Here is an 18,642-nt window from a genome sequence, read left to right as displayed (position 1 = left end):
TTTTAAACTGTAATTCAAATAGAAAATATGATAAAATGTTCTATTTCTCAGATAATAGTCATCATAAATTATATATACAGTAATAACTGTGCTTAGTCCACAAAAATGAAATAAACCAGTCAAAATTAGTAACTTGTGATGCTTCAATAAAGCAGTCCCCGTATTTTTAAAGTCAGATATACACATCTGATTGTGACTGTACAGTATATATGATGTGTACACAGGAATCTCTTATATATGTTACAGCCAGAACCCGAAGTTTGGCCACTTTGCATTCTGGCCGGCCACTTCAGGTTCTGGCCGGCCAATGTGCGAACTGGCCGCGGCGGTGCGGCCAATGTTAGAAATGAAATGATTGCAGTAAGATTAATGTATGTTCTGGCCGTCTCGCTGCGGCCAAATGTATAAAAAGTGCGTTCATTTAATGAAATTAAGCCGTAGCAGATGAAGCCACCGGCTTTCTCTCCTCCCCCCCCCCCCCCCGCCTCTATCTCTCTCTCTCTCTCTCCTGGCATCCGGCGGGGACATGCGTGTCCCCCCAGAGTCATTCGTCGCAGCAGGGAATCCTGTTGTTCGTTCCCGCAGAGCCGGTGCTTGCAGAAGAAATGTCTGCAGCCTCCCCGCTCTGCTGCCCTGGCGCGACGAACGAATGTCGGGGACACGCATGTCCCCGCCGGCTGCCCGATGTTCTATAGGAGAGAGAGAGAGGCAGGGGGGAGGAGAGAAAGCCGGCGGCTTCATCTGCTACATTGCCGCCGGCTTAATTTCATTAAATGAACGCACTTTTGACACATTTGGCCGCAGCGAGACGGCCAGAACATACATTAATCTTGACTGCAATCATTTCATATCTAACATTGGCCGCAACGCCGCGGCCAGTTCGCACATTGGCCGGCCAGCACCCGAAGTGGCCGGCCAGAACGCAAAGTGGCCAAACTTCGGGTTCTGGACGTAACATATATACTAAATAACATCTATGCTGTAAAAATAAAGCCTGATGTGTAGCTGTGTCACTAATAAAGATGGTCAATGAGATGGAAATAATTCTGTGTTGATTCTGATTTATGCAAATGTACTTTGCTCATGAAATCAAATAATTTGATACGTTGTTAAAATTTGGTTTGGTGACTACGAATTAAATGGTACCTGAGAAGGATGAAAAGAAAAGTGTTATACATACCTGGGGCTTCTTCGAGTCCCCTTCAAGCTAATCAGTCCCTCGCTGTCCACCTCCACCACCTGGATCTTCTGCTATGAGTTTTGGTAATTCAACCAGTCAGTACAGTCCGTTTCCACAGCCAGGAGCGTTCTGCACCTGCGCAATAGTGCTGCGCAGGTGTAGTACGCTCCTGGCGGCGGAGTGTGTGCATGTGCACTATGCCAGACTGGCTCATGTACCTGGACTCATAGCAGAAGATCCAGGTGGCGGAGGAGGACAGCAAGAGACTGATTAGCCTGAAGGGGGCTGAAGGAAGCCCCAGGCATGTATAAAACTTTAATTTCATCTGTCTCAGGTTTACTTTGTTACACAGTAGTACTATACTCTACATATGCACTCTCCACAGAGCTGCAGGGAATCCACTGAGAATGTTGTGCACATTGAACACAGAGGTGTTGTTTATCACCCATAAACCTGGTTCAGATTGTACATGAAGAATGTGTAATAGAGGAAGAATCCCCTTATTCCCCTGCAGAGTACCTGCACATCACTCTTACATGTACCCACACTTACATTGCCTAGGGCCTGATAGATGTTCTTTGTTCTGGTCTGTACCTTTTACAAGTACTCTTACCAAGGACTAGTTTTAGTCTATGACTAAAGGGAATAAATATGGTAGTCTCCATATCCTTCTCACTTCAGTTGTCTTGTAAAATTCCTAAGCGTTGGCAGTTAAGAGACGAATTTCAGGTTACATACTTTTAATAAACAAGATTGTAATATGCAAATTAGAGGAGTCGGAGTCGTGGAGTCGGAGTCGGTGGAATCCTAAACTGAGGAGTCGGAGTCGGTGGATTTTTGTACCGACTCCACAGCCCTGCTTTAACCACTTGAGAACCACAGTCTTTCTACGCCTTAAAGGGGAACTGAAGAGAGAGGTATATGGAGGCTGTCATGTTTCTTTCCTTTTAATCAATACCAGTTGCCTGGCAGCCCTGCTGGTCTATTTCTCTGCAGTAGTATCTGATTAAAACCAGAAACAAGCATGCAGCTAGTCTTGTCAGATCAGACTTATAAGTCTGAACCACTGAAACACCTGATCTGCTGCATGCTTGTTCAGGGGCTATGGCTAATAGTATAAGAGGCAGAGGATCAGCAGGGCTGCCAGGCAACTGGTATTGTTTAAAAGGAAATAAACATGACAGCCTCCATATACCTCTCTCTTCAGTTCCCCTTTAAGGACCAGAGCCTTTTTCTCCATTCAGACCACTGCAGCTTTCACGGTTTATTGCTCGGTCATACAACCTACCACCTAAATGAATTTTACCTCCTTTTCTTGTCATTAACCTCCCTGGCGGTACAATAAATCCGCCAGGGGGCAGCACAGCACTTTTTTTAAAAACATTTTTTTTAAAGCATGTAGCTAGCCTAGCGCTAGCTACATGCTCCCCCCCCCCTCCCTTTGCTATCCCTCCCACCCCTCCGATCGCCGACAAGTTAGTGAAAAATGACACTTTGTGAAAAAACAATAAAAATACATTTCCGCTAACTTTTGACAAAAAATAAAATCTTCTATGAACTCGTCATACACCTAACAGAATACCTTGGGGTGTCTTTTTTCTAAAAAGGGGTCACTTGTGGGGTTCCTAAACTGCCCTGGCATTTTACGGGCCCAAAGCCGTGAGTAGTCTGGAAACCAAATGTCTCAAAATGACTGTTCAGGGGTATAAGCATCTGCAAATCTTGATGACAGGTGGTCTATGAGGGGGGCGAATTTCGTGGAAACGGTCATAAGCAGGCTGGCCTTTTTAGATGACAGGTTGTATTGGGCCTGATCTGATGGATAGGAGTGCTAGGGGGGTGACAGGAGGTGATTGATGGGTGTCTCGGGGTGGTTAGAGGGGAAAATAGATGCAATCAATGCACTGGGGAGGTCGGAAGGGGATCTGAGGGGGATCTGAGGGTTTGGCCGAGTGATCAGGAGCCCACACGGGGCAAATTAGGGCCTGATCTGATGGGTAGGTGTGCTAGGGGTGGACAGGTGGTGACAGGAGGTGATTGATGGGTGTCTCAAGGTGTGATTTGTGGAGGGAATAGATGCAAGCAATGCACTGGCGAGGTGATCAGGGCTGGGGTCTGAGGGCGTTCTGAGGGTGTGGGCGGGTGATTGGGTGCCCTAGGGGCAGATAGGGGTCTAATCTGATGGGTAGCAGTGACAGGGGGTGATTGATGGGTAACTAGTGGGTATTTAGAGGAGAGAACAGATGTAAACAATCCCCCGTGCCCCCTCCCCCCCCCCCCCCCAGTCTGAAGCCCTGATCTACTCACCTGAGGGCTTTCTCCTGCGCTGGCTGTGATGGACACCCTCCTCCTCCATCGGCGACGTCCCGGTCTCTGTCGTTACAGTTACGAGGCTCTGTGACGTCACCAAGCCTCGAAACTATAATTACAGAAAACACGAGACTTTGCGATGGAGGAGGAAGTGCGCCGCTTCCGCCGCAGGAGAAAGCCCTCAGGTGAGTAGATCAGGGCTTCTGACTGGGGGGGGGGGGCATGGGGTATCTGGGAGGGATGGGGGCAGAGGAGGGAGAGGCCACCCACAGCCCCCATAGAAGGGGGAGTCCCCGACCGGCCATGACCAGCCCCCATAGAAGGGGACACCCCCCCCCCCCCGCACAGAAGGAGGATCCCCGCAGGCCACCACCAGCCCGCATAGAAGGGAAATCTCCCCCCTACACACACAGGAGTCCGTGACCAGCCTGAACAGAAGGGGAACATGCCCCCCCACAGAAGGGACACCCGGCCACAGTCAGGGGGGGATCGGGGGCAATGGGGGGCAGAGGCACCCGCAAACCTGGCTCCCTATACATCTGGCTCACTATACACCTGGCTGCACATCTGGCTCACTATACACCTGGCTGCACATCTGGCTCACTATACACCTGGCTGCACATCTGGCTCACTATACACCTGGCTGCACATCTGGCTCACTATTCCTGGCTAATGCATCTGGCTAATACATCTGGCTACCTATTCCTGGCTAATACATCTGGCTATACATCTGGGTCTTATACTCACCATTGGCGTGCTGATCCCTCGTCGCGTACCTCTGATAGCTTCCCCAGTGTCTTCTTCAATGTCCCTTGGCGGATTTTGCTTCTCCCTCGGCGATCACATGTCTCCTGTCAATCGGCGTTGATGGCACCGGGGTCACACAGCGTCATCAACATCTCGCAGCAAACGCTTTTTTTTATTGAATTCAATACAATAACCTGAATTGAATTCAATATATAAAAAAAATTGATTGCAAAAAAAAAATTGGTTGGAAATTAATTGAACCACTTTTTGCACGGAAATCCTGGGGAAATAGAACGCCAGGGTGGCTACAAGGAAAAAGATATTGCAGCCTCTATATCACTCTCACCTCTGGTTCCCTTGAAAGTACACTTAGATAGTGGTTAGTTGATAGGAAGAAATTTCAGCTGGAAGGCCAATGACATAGGAATACCTGAGGAGCCAAGGGCCACCTGAATCAGATTTCCAACGTGGTTTATATATTGTGTATTCTGGGTCAGTGATGGCTTAGATCATCTTAGTTCTTGTTGCATTATAAAATGGAAAACTGGCCCAATTCTAACAAGAGCTTGGATCTAATATGAGAGCCAATCCAATATACATTAGATCCTAGAAATCGGTGCTTCCATTGACTATACTAGGACTACTGCTTCCATGGAGAATATTAGCAGAGATTCAGAATGGCTCCAGCTGAGGTAATTGGTGGAATAGAACAGCATGTTTGTTTTTCCAGAATGTGATTACCTGTGCTGAAATGTAATAATCTGCTAGAGGTGACCGCTTGGAATACACAATGCAGATTAATTACAGAAGGTATTTGGCTTCTGGCTAATTCTCAAGGAAGGATATTCATACCGGGGATTTGTGGTTCTGTGGTAGCTGGAAGGGCTCTTAAAGGAGAGTCTTCCTTTTATTTCAGTGAGTTATTATCCCAAAGATTTGGAGGGTATCAAGTTAGGGAGCCCACGGCAGGTCGCTTTAGATCTCTTATGTCTGTTGTAGGTGAAATGGAAGACGTTCAGGGATAGATGCTCCTCAGAATGATACGGCACTGATACCCTAGTGCAGAGCTCAGTTATTAGATCTGCCTTCTGGTGTAGGAATACTGAAAATGTCTACGTGGCTGACTGTGTCCACTGGCAGCAGGACTGTGGAAGAAAGAAAAGAGTTGTGTGAATGCCAAGGGTGTTCTTCTGGGAATTAAATAGCCAGTATGTCTGCAATTGATGCTAGATAACCTTGTGGACAGGGCCACAAAGGCCTGGGCCTTAGGGGGCCGTAGCCCAAGGGGGCACCAGAACATTAAAGATTTGGTACATAGGAAAGAGGAGGCTGAAAATAGGGAGCAAAACATGGAAAAAGGGAACCTGATGCCCAAAGGAGCTGTTCATGAAAGAGAGGGGCTAGAGTACAAGGATGGACACATAAAAGAGGGGGCTGCGGTGCTGCTGTACAAGAAAAGAGAGGCACAGCATACTTGCCCTTAGGGCACATATAGTATACATCCGGCATTGCTTGTGGGCAACAATCTGTGTTAGAATTCTCAATGGTCTTCCACTGCCCTACCCAACATGGCTGCTCCCACAACGTACCGCATCACTGAGCCAATACTACGTCTTGCGTTCACATGAAGGGGTAGCAAGTCACTATTTATATTGTGTTTTATGCCTTGATATTTAATCTCTGGATTTAATTGGCGTAGCGTTTTTTTTCACTGATGGTCCTCTTTAAAGATTACAGCAGTCACTAAAGATACATTGCAATGTAGTAGGAGTTGCAGTGAGGCTAGATTCACACTTAGATGAGTTGCGTTGCAGCATGCTTTTTTCAGTGGGATGCAACTTGACGCAACGCATCTAACGGTGGATCCAGCCTGAATGAATCCAGTTTAGATGTTTTGGATCACTTATATTCTCTCCGCTGGACCTGCTTTGAGATCTCCGGAGATAGCTTAGGAATTGGGTCTGTGATGGTTCTAGAATAATCACAGAAGGCCTTCTTCCAATAACTGGGAGTTCAGCTCTTACTGTGGTCAGTACAGATACATCAATTTCCAAACAGTTCACTAAGTGTGTCCTTTGTTTGCAGTGGTGGGTGGTCTTTGACTGGTTCTTGGAAAATGTCCTTCTTGCTGTCATCTGTAATAAATGCAAGCGTATCAGAGAAGAAATCCCGCCTACCTTCAACAGTACAAAGACATTAATTGTGAGAAAAAAATATTTGGAGCTGGAATATGCTGCAAATTGTTGTGCAAAGCATTCTGGGAAGGGACTCTTGGCAGTTGATGGTTTGGTGGCCCTTTCAAGGTTCTGAGAAAGAATGTTGGTTGGCAGTGATTAGTGGCAGAGGGAGTGTCACTTGGATTTCCATGTCATGTGTGCTGGAAACTGTGACCTTTGTAATGACGGTGATTATTATTGTTGTTGTTATGTTTATTCCAGGAAGCTGGTGCATCTGGAAATTACTCTTTCCTAAAGGTCGGTTTTACGCTTAAAGGGGCACTATGGCGAAAAATTGTAAAATTTTAAATATGTGCAAACATAGACCAATAAGTTACATACGTTTTTTCCAGAGTAAAATGAGCCATAAATTACTTTTCTCCTATGTTGCTGTCACTTACAGTAGGTTGTAGAAATCTAACAGAAGCAACAGGTTTTGTGCTAGTCCATCTCTTCATAGGGGATTCTCAGCAAGGCTTTTATTCTTTATAAAGATATTCTCTAAAAAGGATTTAAACAATGATGCTGGCCAGCCTCCCTGCACGCTACACAGGTTTTTGGCAGTTGGATAGAGCAACTGCCATTCATTAAGTGCTTTTGAAAATAAATAAATCCCTGAGAATCCCCTATGAAGAGATGGACTAGTCCAAAACCTGTCGCTTGTGTCAGATTTATACTAACTACTGTAAGTGACAGCAACATAGGAGAAAAGTAATTTATGGCTCATTTTACTTCTTATTTGTATGTTTGCACATATTTAAAATTTTACAATTGCTCGCCATAGTGCCCCTTTAATCAGTTATAACTTAAAGGGCAACTGATTTTCAAAGTAATGTCCATGGTTTCCTATGGCACAGTTCACACTATACAGGTGTTAACTGAAAGCTTTTGCTTTTGCGCTGCTATGTAGAGTTAAAACACATCAGTTTTTCAACGTATAGTGTAGAAGAGGCCTAAGGCTCCCTGTACACTGCATGCGATTCCGATTTTTAATCGTAATTGCATGCTGCGGTTTTTCCTCCGTTTTTTTGTTGATTGCATTCAGGGAAAATCTAAAACGTAAAATGGATTTGCAGTGTGCAGGGAGCCTTATAGTGTCTGGAATCATAAATGATCTAAAATCTGCCACAAGAAATAAGGATAAGGGCCCGTTTCCACTAGACGCGTTGCTATGCGGAAACCGCTCTGCAATGCAAGGAAACTGCAACCAATTCACGTCAATGGAGTCATTTCCATTGACACGAATCAGCGTGATGCGACCCGGGGAAAATTATGGATAGGATGCTGCAGTTTTCTGCAGCATGCACCCGAGTCCCCATAGCCGCTGATGGGAAGCAGCATGACAAGTGCATCCGGTTGTGTGGAAGACAACCGGAAGTACCTGCGGAGGGATGCGAGGCGATGCGGCGATCGCCTCGCATCCTGAACGCCAGTGGAAAGGGGCCCTAACCCAGAGAACCCCACCCTGTGTGTATTTAGAGATAACAGCCTGTCTAATGCTGGCTCCACACCAGGCATGGGCAAACTTGGCCCTCCAGCAGTTGAGGAACTACAAGTCCCACAATGCATTGCAGGAGTCTGACAGCCACAGTCATGACTCATAAAGGCAAATGCATTGTGGGATTTGTAGTTCCTTAACAGCTGGAGGGCCAAGTTTGCCCATGCCTGCTCCACACCATACAATTTTTTTGGCAGATTTACCTGCCAGATCGACTATTTCCAGCATGTCCGATCTGAGAATCGATATATTTTTTTTCCCCGATTTTCTGACAGATTTCCGTAGAAACAAATGGAAGTTGGTCAGAAAATCGCTCAAAAAAATCAATCGATTCTCAGATCGGACATGCTGGAAATAATCAAGGTAAATTTGCCAAAAAATTGTATGGTGTGGATCCAGCATCATTCTCCCTTATCTGCTAATAATGAGCCACTGTAATTTGAGCTGTCATCTCTGTTTGACCTGTGCCAGTGTGCTGTTTAGACAAGGCTTTATGTAAACACAGGTGTTTAACTCTTCATGTGCTTCCAGCAAACCAGGAAATCACTACACTGCAGCATCTCTGAGCAGCTCTATAAGCTGTAACAAGGAAATGTTTTTTTCTGTAAAGGTTATTATGCTGTTGCTTATCTTTTAGAGCAGAGAGGAAGTCCTGGGTTTCAATTTAAATTATAGGGTTGTATTCAAGAAAGATATAAAGGAGAACTCCATGATACATTACATAAAACATCCCACCCATCCCCAGGGGATATTTGTCATCACAATACATGTTTAAAATGTTTTCCCAAACCAGTGTTTAGTTCTTGTAAAAACTATGCATCATGGCATGAATAAAGTTTAATGCTCTGTTTTTGCTATGTAAAAATAACAGTGGTGGCAGCATTTGCACTGCTGACAATCTGCTAGCTCCCTCAGACTGGCCCCTCCACCTCTCCTCTTTTCCTTCACCAAGTTGCTCACTTATCCTTATGACACCTCTTCTTAAAGGGAACCTTAAAGAGGAACTTTCACGAAAATCTTAAAATGTAAAACATACAAAGTGAACCTCCGGACTAAAAATCGACTCAGCAGCACTGAAAAGGCCTGGTGTTTCTTTAACAGTTTCACAGCATCAGAACTTTGTTTCTCTTATACAAGCCTCATTTTTAGCTGCACAGAAGAAAACTGCCCGGGCTTTTTTCCACTGATGCTGTGCAAAGCATGATGGGATTTCTGATTTTGTTGTTCTCGTTCTGCTGTTTTAGTCCAATTTTTTTTTTTTTACATTTTGAATTTGACATTTGAAGCCTAGCGTGTGCAGCTGGGAGGGGTAATCAGGACACAGGACAGTTGGAACTGTGTCTTATGCTCCCTGTCACCTCCTTTCAACCAAAAAGATGGCTGCCCCCATGACAAAGATGGCAGCCCCCATGAATCACAAACATTTGCCTGATCCTTTAAAACAGGGTGGGTAAGAGATTATATTACCTATCTATTCTAATTAACATAACTAATGTAACTTGATGACACTATGTTTGTTTAGGCTGAAGTTCCCCTTTAAGAAGTACATTTCTTCCAGAGTAAAATGAGCCGTAAATGACTGTTGCTGTCACTTACAGTAGGTAGTAGAAATCACCGACAGGTTTTGGGTAAGTCCATCTCTTCATGGGGGATTCTCAGCATGGCCTTTATTCTTTATAAAGACATTCCCTAAAAAAGATTTATACAAAGATTCTGGCCAGCCTCGCTGCTCGCTGCACACTTATTTGGCACTTGGACGGAGCAACTGCCATTTACGAAGTGCTTTTAAAAGTAAAGGAAACACTGAAAACCCCCATGAGAAGATGGGCTAGTCCAAAATCTGTCGGTAATGTTATATTTCTACTACTTACTGTAGGTGACAGCAACATAGGAGAAAAATAATTTATGGCTCATTTTACTCTGGAAGAAACGTACTTCTTATTTTAAGATTTTCGCGACAGAGGTCCTTTAAGGAGAACCTGAGCTAGCATAATTTTATAACAAAATGCTACCTGCTCCAGGGTGCAAGCCGGATCAGGTAGTGCCTCATACCGCTACTTCCCCACTGCTCCTGTAACTAGTTTTCCACTAGTTTCACTTTCGTAAAAAAAACAAGCAAAAAAAAAAATGGCTGCGACCTAGGGGTCACATTGCTGCAGCTCATCTCACTGCTTCTCATCACAGAGCAGAGAGGCACGGACGGGTGGCGTAGAGTCAGGGGAGAGGGGCAGGGTAGAGGCATAGGGAAGAGGGGTTTTGCAGGAGTGCCACTCCTGCAAAGGATGCCCATCCCCCTAATAGTCTATTGATGGTAGATTTCAGGGGGGAGGAGGCTTCCCATGTCCTCCTCCTTGAGACCATCGACCAGTGCTTGGGACCCTTTGTAAATTTGCGCTGGTGCTCCTATCTGTGAACGGAGGCGGCGCAGTACACTGTGCAGGATGCACCTGTACGGTAGCAAGAAGTTGATCTGGCTTAGCAGAAAAAGCCGAGCCCGATTGGCTCTGTGCTACTGCGCAGGTTCGAGGCATCCTGCACAGTGCTTTTGGTAATGGGCTTCATGACGCCACCTCCGTTGCTGTTCCTCCAATATGTGCCCCCCGGTGCTCATGCATTAAAATATCTTACCTGTCTGTTGCCATTGCAAGTCCACCTGCTCTTCTTCTGCATATTCTAGTCCCACGTGACTTACGCATACAGCACTGGTGCAAATGTAATGTCACACACGTGCAATGTGCTATGCTTGTCACTCATGTGGGACATGAATTATCAAATGGTCTGTCGGCCACAGAATCCACAGATGTATGACCACCTTCAGAGGCAGAGGATCAGCAGGACAGCCAGGCAATGTGCATTGTTTAGAAAGGAAACTAATACGTTAACCGCCATATTTCTCTCACTATAGGTTCCCTTTAAACATTTTTTTTGGCAACGTAAAGCATTATCTCTGTGACATTAGTGAGCAGGATGCAAACCATTCTCCTGTATTTAGCAAACCTGGCCCTCCTCAAGTCTTTAACTCTCTAAATAAGTTCTGACAACCTTGGCTCTTACTACCTCATTATCTTTTTCCCCCCGAAAAGTACATTGTGTGTGTTTTCTTTAATGAGTTCTTTGAGAGAACAGGATTAAAATGTACCTAATTAATGCACCAACACACTTTGCATTTTTGTTTTTGTTACGTTCTCCGTTAATGGTGTGTTCGCTGAGAGAGAATGTTGCTTAACATTTTTGTCTAGCTGCACTGAATGTTTATTGGACAAGAAAATGCATTCAATGGAAGACAGATGTTTGATGTTTTCTGTGTTTCTTTCCAGGACTCTGTGACAAACGAGTCAAAGTGATCTGGGATTTTTGTCAGCAAGTTTCTTCGGCATCGTACTTCAATGAGATGCATAGGCCGTTTGATCCCACCAAGAGTCGAATCAAAATGCACACCTCCCTACGGCTGAGGAGCGTTGAGGTGGCGCGAGGGAGATCCGGGTATGGTTTTACTCTCTCTGGTCAGTCTCCTTGCGTCATAAGCAGTGTGATTAAAGACAGCCCAGCTGAGTTTGTAGGGCTCAAGCCTGGAGATCAGATATGTGCAGTCAACGAGATAAATGTCAAGAAGGCAACTCATGAAGATGTAGTCAAATTAATTGGAAAATGCTCTGGTGTCCTTCATATGGTTATCGCCGAAGGAAACCGTCACATGGACTTGTGCTCTAGTGATGAGGAAGTTGCCTATTACGAAGGAAAGACTTGCTTGAAACCAAGACCAGATTCAAAAGCCATGGGCATAAACCGTGCAGAGAGAGTTGTTGAGGAAATGCAATCTGGTGGAATATTCAGCATGATATTTGAAAACCCAGGATCTGGTGGAAAAACTGACAACCATGCACCAAAACCGAGATCGAGGTCCATGTCTGCTTCACATTATGAAATGAGAAGGGAGAAAACCAGCCGCAGTATGGACTTTCTTTCTACAGATGAAATATCGAAGATGATAAACAATGACAATGTTTTTTGTAATGGCCTTCAGAACCTTGATGACTTTGAGCTGGATGCAAGTATCCTTAATGTTGGAATGATAGTGGGGTACCTTGGCTCTATCGAGCTACCTTCTACAAGTTCCAACCTTGAATATGACAGCTTGCAAGCTATCCGGGGCTGTATGAGACGCCTCAGAGCTGAGCAGAAAATCCATTCGCTTGTACTGATGAAAATCATGCATGACAACGTTCAGCTTTGCAGTGATAAAGCAGGTATTATAGCTGTATACCCTGGTGAGAAACTAGCTTTTAGTGCAGTGTGCCCTGATGACAAAAGGTTTTTTGGACTTGTTACCATGCAAAGTAGTGATGACCAAAGCTTGGCCCAAGATGAAGAAGGCATTCTGAGGACCTCTTGTCATGTTTTTATGGTAGATCCGGAATTATTCCACCATAAAATACATCAGGGCATTGCTAGAAGGTTTGGATTTGAATGTACACCTGATCCAGACACCAATGGATGCTTAGAGTTCCCACCATCTTCTTTGCCAGTTTTGCAGTTTGTATCTGTCCTTTACAGAGACATGGGGGAGTTGATCGAAGGCATGAGGGCAAGAGCTTTCCTAGATAACGATGCTGATGCCCAACAGAATAACAGCACCAGCAGTAATAGTGATAGTGGAATTGGAAACTTTAACCAAGAGGAAAAAACTAACAGGGTGTTGGTAGTGGACTTAGGAAGTACCCCGAATAAGCACATTCCTCATGGACTATGGGAGAATCCTGGAGGTAGAGCACAGAACCAGTCTGTTCTACACCGGAATGGATATAGCAATGACGACGATGTACTTTTTCCATCACATGGAGCGCTAGCCGACAAACCACAAAACTACAAGAAGCATTTGGGTCCATCAGCTCGTATTGAAGTACCTGTTGTTGCACACAGAGGACCACCTCCTGCCCCAAAGAAAGCTGGTCCTATGGATGTAGGGGGTCAGAAGAAATGGTTGCCTGTCCATGTAATACGTGATTGGCAGCAGGGGAATGTCAGTGATCAGGAGTCCTATGCGGACTCCACGGATGGATGGTCCAGTGTGAATTGTGGTACTTTGCCGCCTCCTATGAGTAAGATTCCTGCCGACAGATACCGAGTGGAAGGGAGCTTTGTACAGCCCCCTGCACGTAAAGAGGACTGGTCCAAGAAAGCCTTCGATATACATAATATTTTTGGACCTGCACACCCATCAAAGAAGTCCAGAGAAGACAGAAAGGTAAGATACATTTTGAAAGCACTGTTAATGTGTTCTATGCAGCATCCATAACAGGGGCGTAGCTAGAAATCATGGGGCCCCATACCAAAGTTTTGATTGCCCCCCCACCTCCTCCTTCCTCAGAAAAAAAAAATTATAAGACACATTTTTCCTCCTTCTCCACACATGCAAATTTTAGGTAGCTAAAAGGACTCCCCAGTATTAAGTAGCCCTTCAATAAAGATTCTTAGATATCTCCCAGTATAGGTAGCCAGCCCCCCCCCCCAGTATAGGTATCCAGAAGTAGAGCCTCCACTCAGTGTAGGTAGCTTTCCAGTATAGGTAGCCAGAGATGAGCCCCAGTATAGGTAGCCAGAGATGAGCCCCAGTATAGGTAGCCAAAAGTAGTCCACTCCCCAGTATAGATGGAGGAACCTGAATGGGGGGGGGGGGGGAATAGAGAGACCACCCTCCCCCCTACCCGTAGCTAAGTAAAGGCTGGATTGCCCCTCAAATAAGACAGCATATAAGAACCTCCCACAGGGGGAGGTTTGTTTGATTTGATATTTTAAGAAGTTTTGAATCGGGATGATGCCATTTGTTGGCTAACTTAGAAGTAAATAAAAAGTAAGCTTTCGGCTAATAAGCCTTCTTCAGACTGTCTTCCTGTATATTAACAAGATGTTAAACACACAGCTTATATACACTGGACATTCAGAGGAGAAACATTCTTTTGCAAACTTAAATAAATGTCATTGTGTTTTAAGATCTTGTCATTATACAGGAACAAAGTCTGAAGAGGACTTATTAGCCGAAAGCTTACTTTTTTATTTTCCTCTAAGTTAGCCAATAAATGGTATCATCCTGATTCAAAACATCTTGCTTTTACTGATGGCTAACACGGTACAACACTCTCCTGCTTCTTGATATATTTTTCAAATGTACAAATATGGTGCTCAGATCGCTTTAACTGTACTAAAAAAAACCAAAAAACAAAACAAAAAAAAACCTTAAAGGTAGTCCGTCTAATATAACCCAGCCATACAAAGACATTCTTATTCCCTATAATTAGCATGGATTTACAAGACAAGGCAGACAGTAATTTCAGTCTATAAAATGGTCCAGATACATATGTGAGATAGTTTTCTACAATAATAACTCAAATAAGCCTGCAGGGAATTATTTCTTCAAGTATGTGAGTTGTAAAATGATCTATATAGCAAAAATGATACATTAGTATGTAGTGTCTATGTGCCTGTGCTGTAATAATAACTATTACCAGATACTAGAGACTGCTGCATACATCTCTTCACAAGATAGAACGCAGATCACCTGGTGAGAGGCATGAAATGGGTTTCATGTGAAGTCATAGAAGGTACGCACTCATTTACCTCACACTACACTTGCTCCAATGGTCTGTCACATACAGGCTATTGGAATCAAGCCCTATTTCACAGTTCTATATTCTGGCTGTGGGAAAGTAACCAGAGAACACAGTCTATCTTACTTCACGTGGAACATCGTTAAGGCCTGAGATACATCGTGAGAGCTTTTCTGACCATCAGGGCCCATTCACACTGGCAATCGCAAAACTCTCTAGCGCTCAGCGCTGGCGTTTTGCGCGGTTGATATTACCACATTATCTCAGTAAAATCACACTTCTCTCTGGCAATTTTTGAGCGATCACAATTAGTGTTTTTTAAGCACTGTATCGCGAACACTCTAGAATCGCGGTAAAATGCTGCATGCGCCACATTCTGGGATTGTCGCGAATCACCTTCAGATCGCCGCTCGGAGACTGTTAGACGGTGAAACTGCCGTCTAATAGTGTAGTACAGCGCTGCGATCTAAGGCAGTGCTGTACTGGGTCCCCTCCGTTATTGTGGAAGTGACCTGCTCTCATAGGCTGAAGCCTATGACAGCTGATCATGCTGATTGGCTGGCGGGGGGAGGGAGCAGGATAAAAAAAAAAAATACATAAATTTATTATAAACATATTAAAATAAATATTTATAATAAAACAATAAACTCTGGGAAGCGATCAGACCCCACCAACAGACAGACTTGGTGGGGAGAAAGGGGGGGGGGGGGGGGAGAAATCACTTGTGTGCTGTGTTGTGCGGCCCTGCTGCTTGGCCTTAAAGCTGCAGTGGCCAAGTACAAGAAAAAGGGCCTGGTCGGAAGGGGGTCGGAAGGGGGGGGGGGGGCTTTACCACTGCAGTCCTCAAGTGGTTAAAGGAGATCTGTCACGAAAATCTTAAAATTTTAAATATATGTAAACATATAAAATGTTTCTTCCAGAGTAAAATAAGCCGTAAATTACTTTTCTCCTATGTTGCTGTCACTTACAGTAGGTAGTAGAAATCTAACAGAACCGACAGGTTTTGGACTAAGCCATCTCCTCATGGGGAATTCTCAGGGATTTATTTATTTTTAAAATGCACTTAGTGAATGGCAGTTGTTCCGTCCAACTGCCAAAAATGTGTATGGTGAGATAGAGCAGCCCAAAACCTGTCGGTAATGTCAGATTTCTGCTACGGTGACAGTAACATAGGAGAAAAGTAATTTTATGGCTCATTTTTACTCAGGAAGAAACGTACTTCTTATTTGTATGTGTTTTACATTTTTTAAGATTTTCGTGACAGTTCCTCTTTAAATATTCCAGCCTCGGTATTCCCCCTCACTTCAGGTGTGCTTTAAAGGGGAACTGAAGTAAGAGGTATACGGAGGCTGCCATATTTATTTCCTTTTAATCAATACCAGTTGCCTGGCAGCCCTGCTGGTCTATTTCTCTTCAGTAGTATCTGAATAACACCAGAAACAAGCATGCAGCTAGTCTTGTCAGATCTGAGTCTGAAACACCTGATCTGCTGCATGCTTGTTCAGGGTCTATGGCTAATAGTATTAGAGGCAGAGGATCAGCAGGGCTGCCTGGCAACTGATATTGCTTAAAAGGAAATAAACATGGCAGCCTCCATATACCTCTCTCTTCAGTTCCCCTTTAAGTCACTTACCCAGATTGAGCATGCAGCAATTCTAGTTTGACTCCTCTGGCTTCATGCTGGATACAGGTGTGTGACTCAAAAAGCCAAAAGCTCAGCATTGCAGCCAGGCAATGGGCTGATTGTTTGCTCTATGAATATGCTTTTATTTTTGCACATGTTTTGTACTAGGTTTGCTCTAATTCCACTTACCTTGGTTTTGATAGATCTGCCCCTGTGATATTATGCCACCCCTAAGTCATTGCTGAGAAACCTATGGCATGCACACCAGAGGGAGCACTCGGAGAGCTCTCTGTGGGCATGCAAGTAGTTTCCTAGCAGGGAGGTGCTGTGCAGGGCCGGTTTAAGAGGTGGGCGGGTGATTGCCCTGGTGAAAAACAGGCGCACGCAAAGAGCGCATCAGGGAAGCTGCCTAAGATGGGGAGGTCATCAAGCCATTTCTCTTGAGGGGTTATCTAGCTACCTATACTGGGAAGGGTGGGCATCTCTCCTCCTGTAGTAGGCGGGGGGACATCTACCTGCCTTTAGTTGGTGGGGGGTGCATCTGCCTGCCTGTAGTGAGTGAAGGGGCCTCTGCGCTAGGTATAGTTTCCAGGTTAACCGGTTCAGCGCCGCAGTGCCGAAAATCTCATGCATCCGAGCAACGTTCACCTCTCATTTATTCGCCTATAACTTTATTGCTACTTATCACAATTAATTGATCTATATCTTGTTTTTTTCTGCCACTAATTAGGCTTTCTTTGGGAAGTACATTTTGCTAAGAATTATTTTTTTCCAAATCCATTGAAAAAAATTCATTATTTCTCAGTTTTTGGCCATTATAGTTTGAAATTAAAATATGCTACCGTAATTAAAACTCATGTATTTTATTTGCCCATCTGTCCTGGTTATTACACCGTTTAAACGATGTCCCTATCACAATTTATGGTGCCGATATAAAGGTGCATTTTAGAATGCACCTTTATATCGGCACCATAAATTGTGATAGGGACATCACAATAAAGGTGCATTTAGAAATAAAGGTGCATTTTTTCAATTTGCGTCCATCACTATTTATAAGCTTATAATTTTAAATAATATAATAACATACTATTTGGCCACAAGATTGCCACAGTGAAAAAAGTCCTGGATGCTAACGATGTCGCATCCAGGAACTAAAAAGAAGAGAAGAAGTTTCTTGGGGGCAGAAATACCGCGCTCTCTGGATAGAAAGCGTCGGTATTTCTGCGGGGAAATTAGATTGATGAATGGGAATTATATTCCCATTCACTGCTCGGGGGGCTAGCGGCGGGCGGCCGGTGCGCGCGCCCGATCGCGCGCACCACGCAGGCAAAGCAGCAGTGCCTATCTGGACGAGGAAGCTAGTCCAGATAGGCCGAACTGCTGTGTCAGCACTTTGCAGTAAATAAGTGTGTTTTGGGTTTCAGTTTGAGCACTTGATCTCTGAAAGGTTTGCCATCATACTAAAGGTGGCCACACACGATACAATAAAATGATCCGATTTTACGGCAATTCAATAAAAACGATCGGAAATCGAAAGCTTTTTTTTTAATTCGACTGAAAAATCCGATCGGCTTTCCCGTTTTCTTCGATTTTTATCGATCTGGAATGCCAGATATTTTTCTTCAATCTTTCTACAGATTGTATGGTGTGTTAGATCGTCAATTTATTAATATACACACCCTAGCACTTTTCTCAGAGTTTCCAATCATTTTTATCATAATTGGGGAAAAATTGAACATACGTGTGTGGTACATTGGTCATATTTTTGAAATGTTACAATCAGTCAGAAAAATTGATTGCAGTTCTTAAATTGAACAGATATTTAAAATATTGTATGGTGTGTGTGGCCACCTTAAGGGGAACATCTGTCCGCCTGTAGTGGGCGGGGCATCTGCCTGCTTTTAGTGGGTGAAGGGCATCTGCCAGCACTTTGGGTATCATTCATAAAGCATTTCCGCATGCGGAAATGCTAAAAACAGCTAACTTTACCGACCACTCGGCAAAGTCAGCATTCATAAAGGCTCTTTCCGCATAAAAAAATGACACTACCGAGCAGAGTGATAAATCACCGCCTTGTGCGGTGATTATCGGCACAAATGTAGCAAAATGTTAATTCATAAAGATCACCGCAAGCGGTGAGAGGTCGGGAAATACCGCTCCCTGTGATGTGGCGATACCAATGCAAGTGAATGGAGACACAGAGACCTCCCAGGCAGCTGCAGCAGAGAGGAACACGGAGAAATGTATCAACTCGGCAGCTTCCGTGTCTCCGCCTGCCTACCGCCAGCCTACCGCCTGCCTAGTTCGGGGAATCTCCGCACTGCCACCGCACCTGGATGTTTTTTTATGAATGCCCACCCAGAAGTCTAAAACACCGGCAGCGGTGTTTTCCCGCACTGATTCCCTGTACCGACAGCTCCTTTATGAATGATAGCCCTTGTGGTAAATCAGTGTGCTCTGGG

General features: G+C 44.5%; 1 protein-coding gene across 6 annotated transcripts in view; it reads left to right on the top strand.

Annotated features, from left to right (window-relative positions):
* RGS12 (regulator of G protein signaling 12) overlaps nt 1–18,642 on the top strand; it is a 267,131-nt gene that overhangs the window by 32,214 nt on the left and 216,275 nt on the right. For all 6 annotated transcript variants that reach the window (XM_068276279.1, XM_068276271.1, XM_068276261.1 and 3 more), the window contains exon 2: nt 11,269–13,196. In XM_068276279.1, coding sequence (XP_068132380.1) covers nt 11,343–13,196 — 1,854 coding nt within the window. In that variant the 5' untranslated portion in view covers nt 11,269–11,342. The remainder of the gene's footprint in view (nt 1–11,268; nt 13,197–18,642) is intronic.

The sequence above is a fragment of the Hyperolius riggenbachi genome, chromosome 1 (assembly GCF_040937935.1).
Source record: "Hyperolius riggenbachi isolate aHypRig1 chromosome 1, aHypRig1.pri, whole genome shotgun sequence".
NCBI lineage: Eukaryota > Metazoa > Chordata > Amphibia > Anura > Hyperoliidae > Hyperolius > Hyperolius riggenbachi.
The sequence above is the reverse complement of the archived record's forward strand: the minus strand, read 5'-3'. Positions and strand labels throughout refer to the sequence as shown.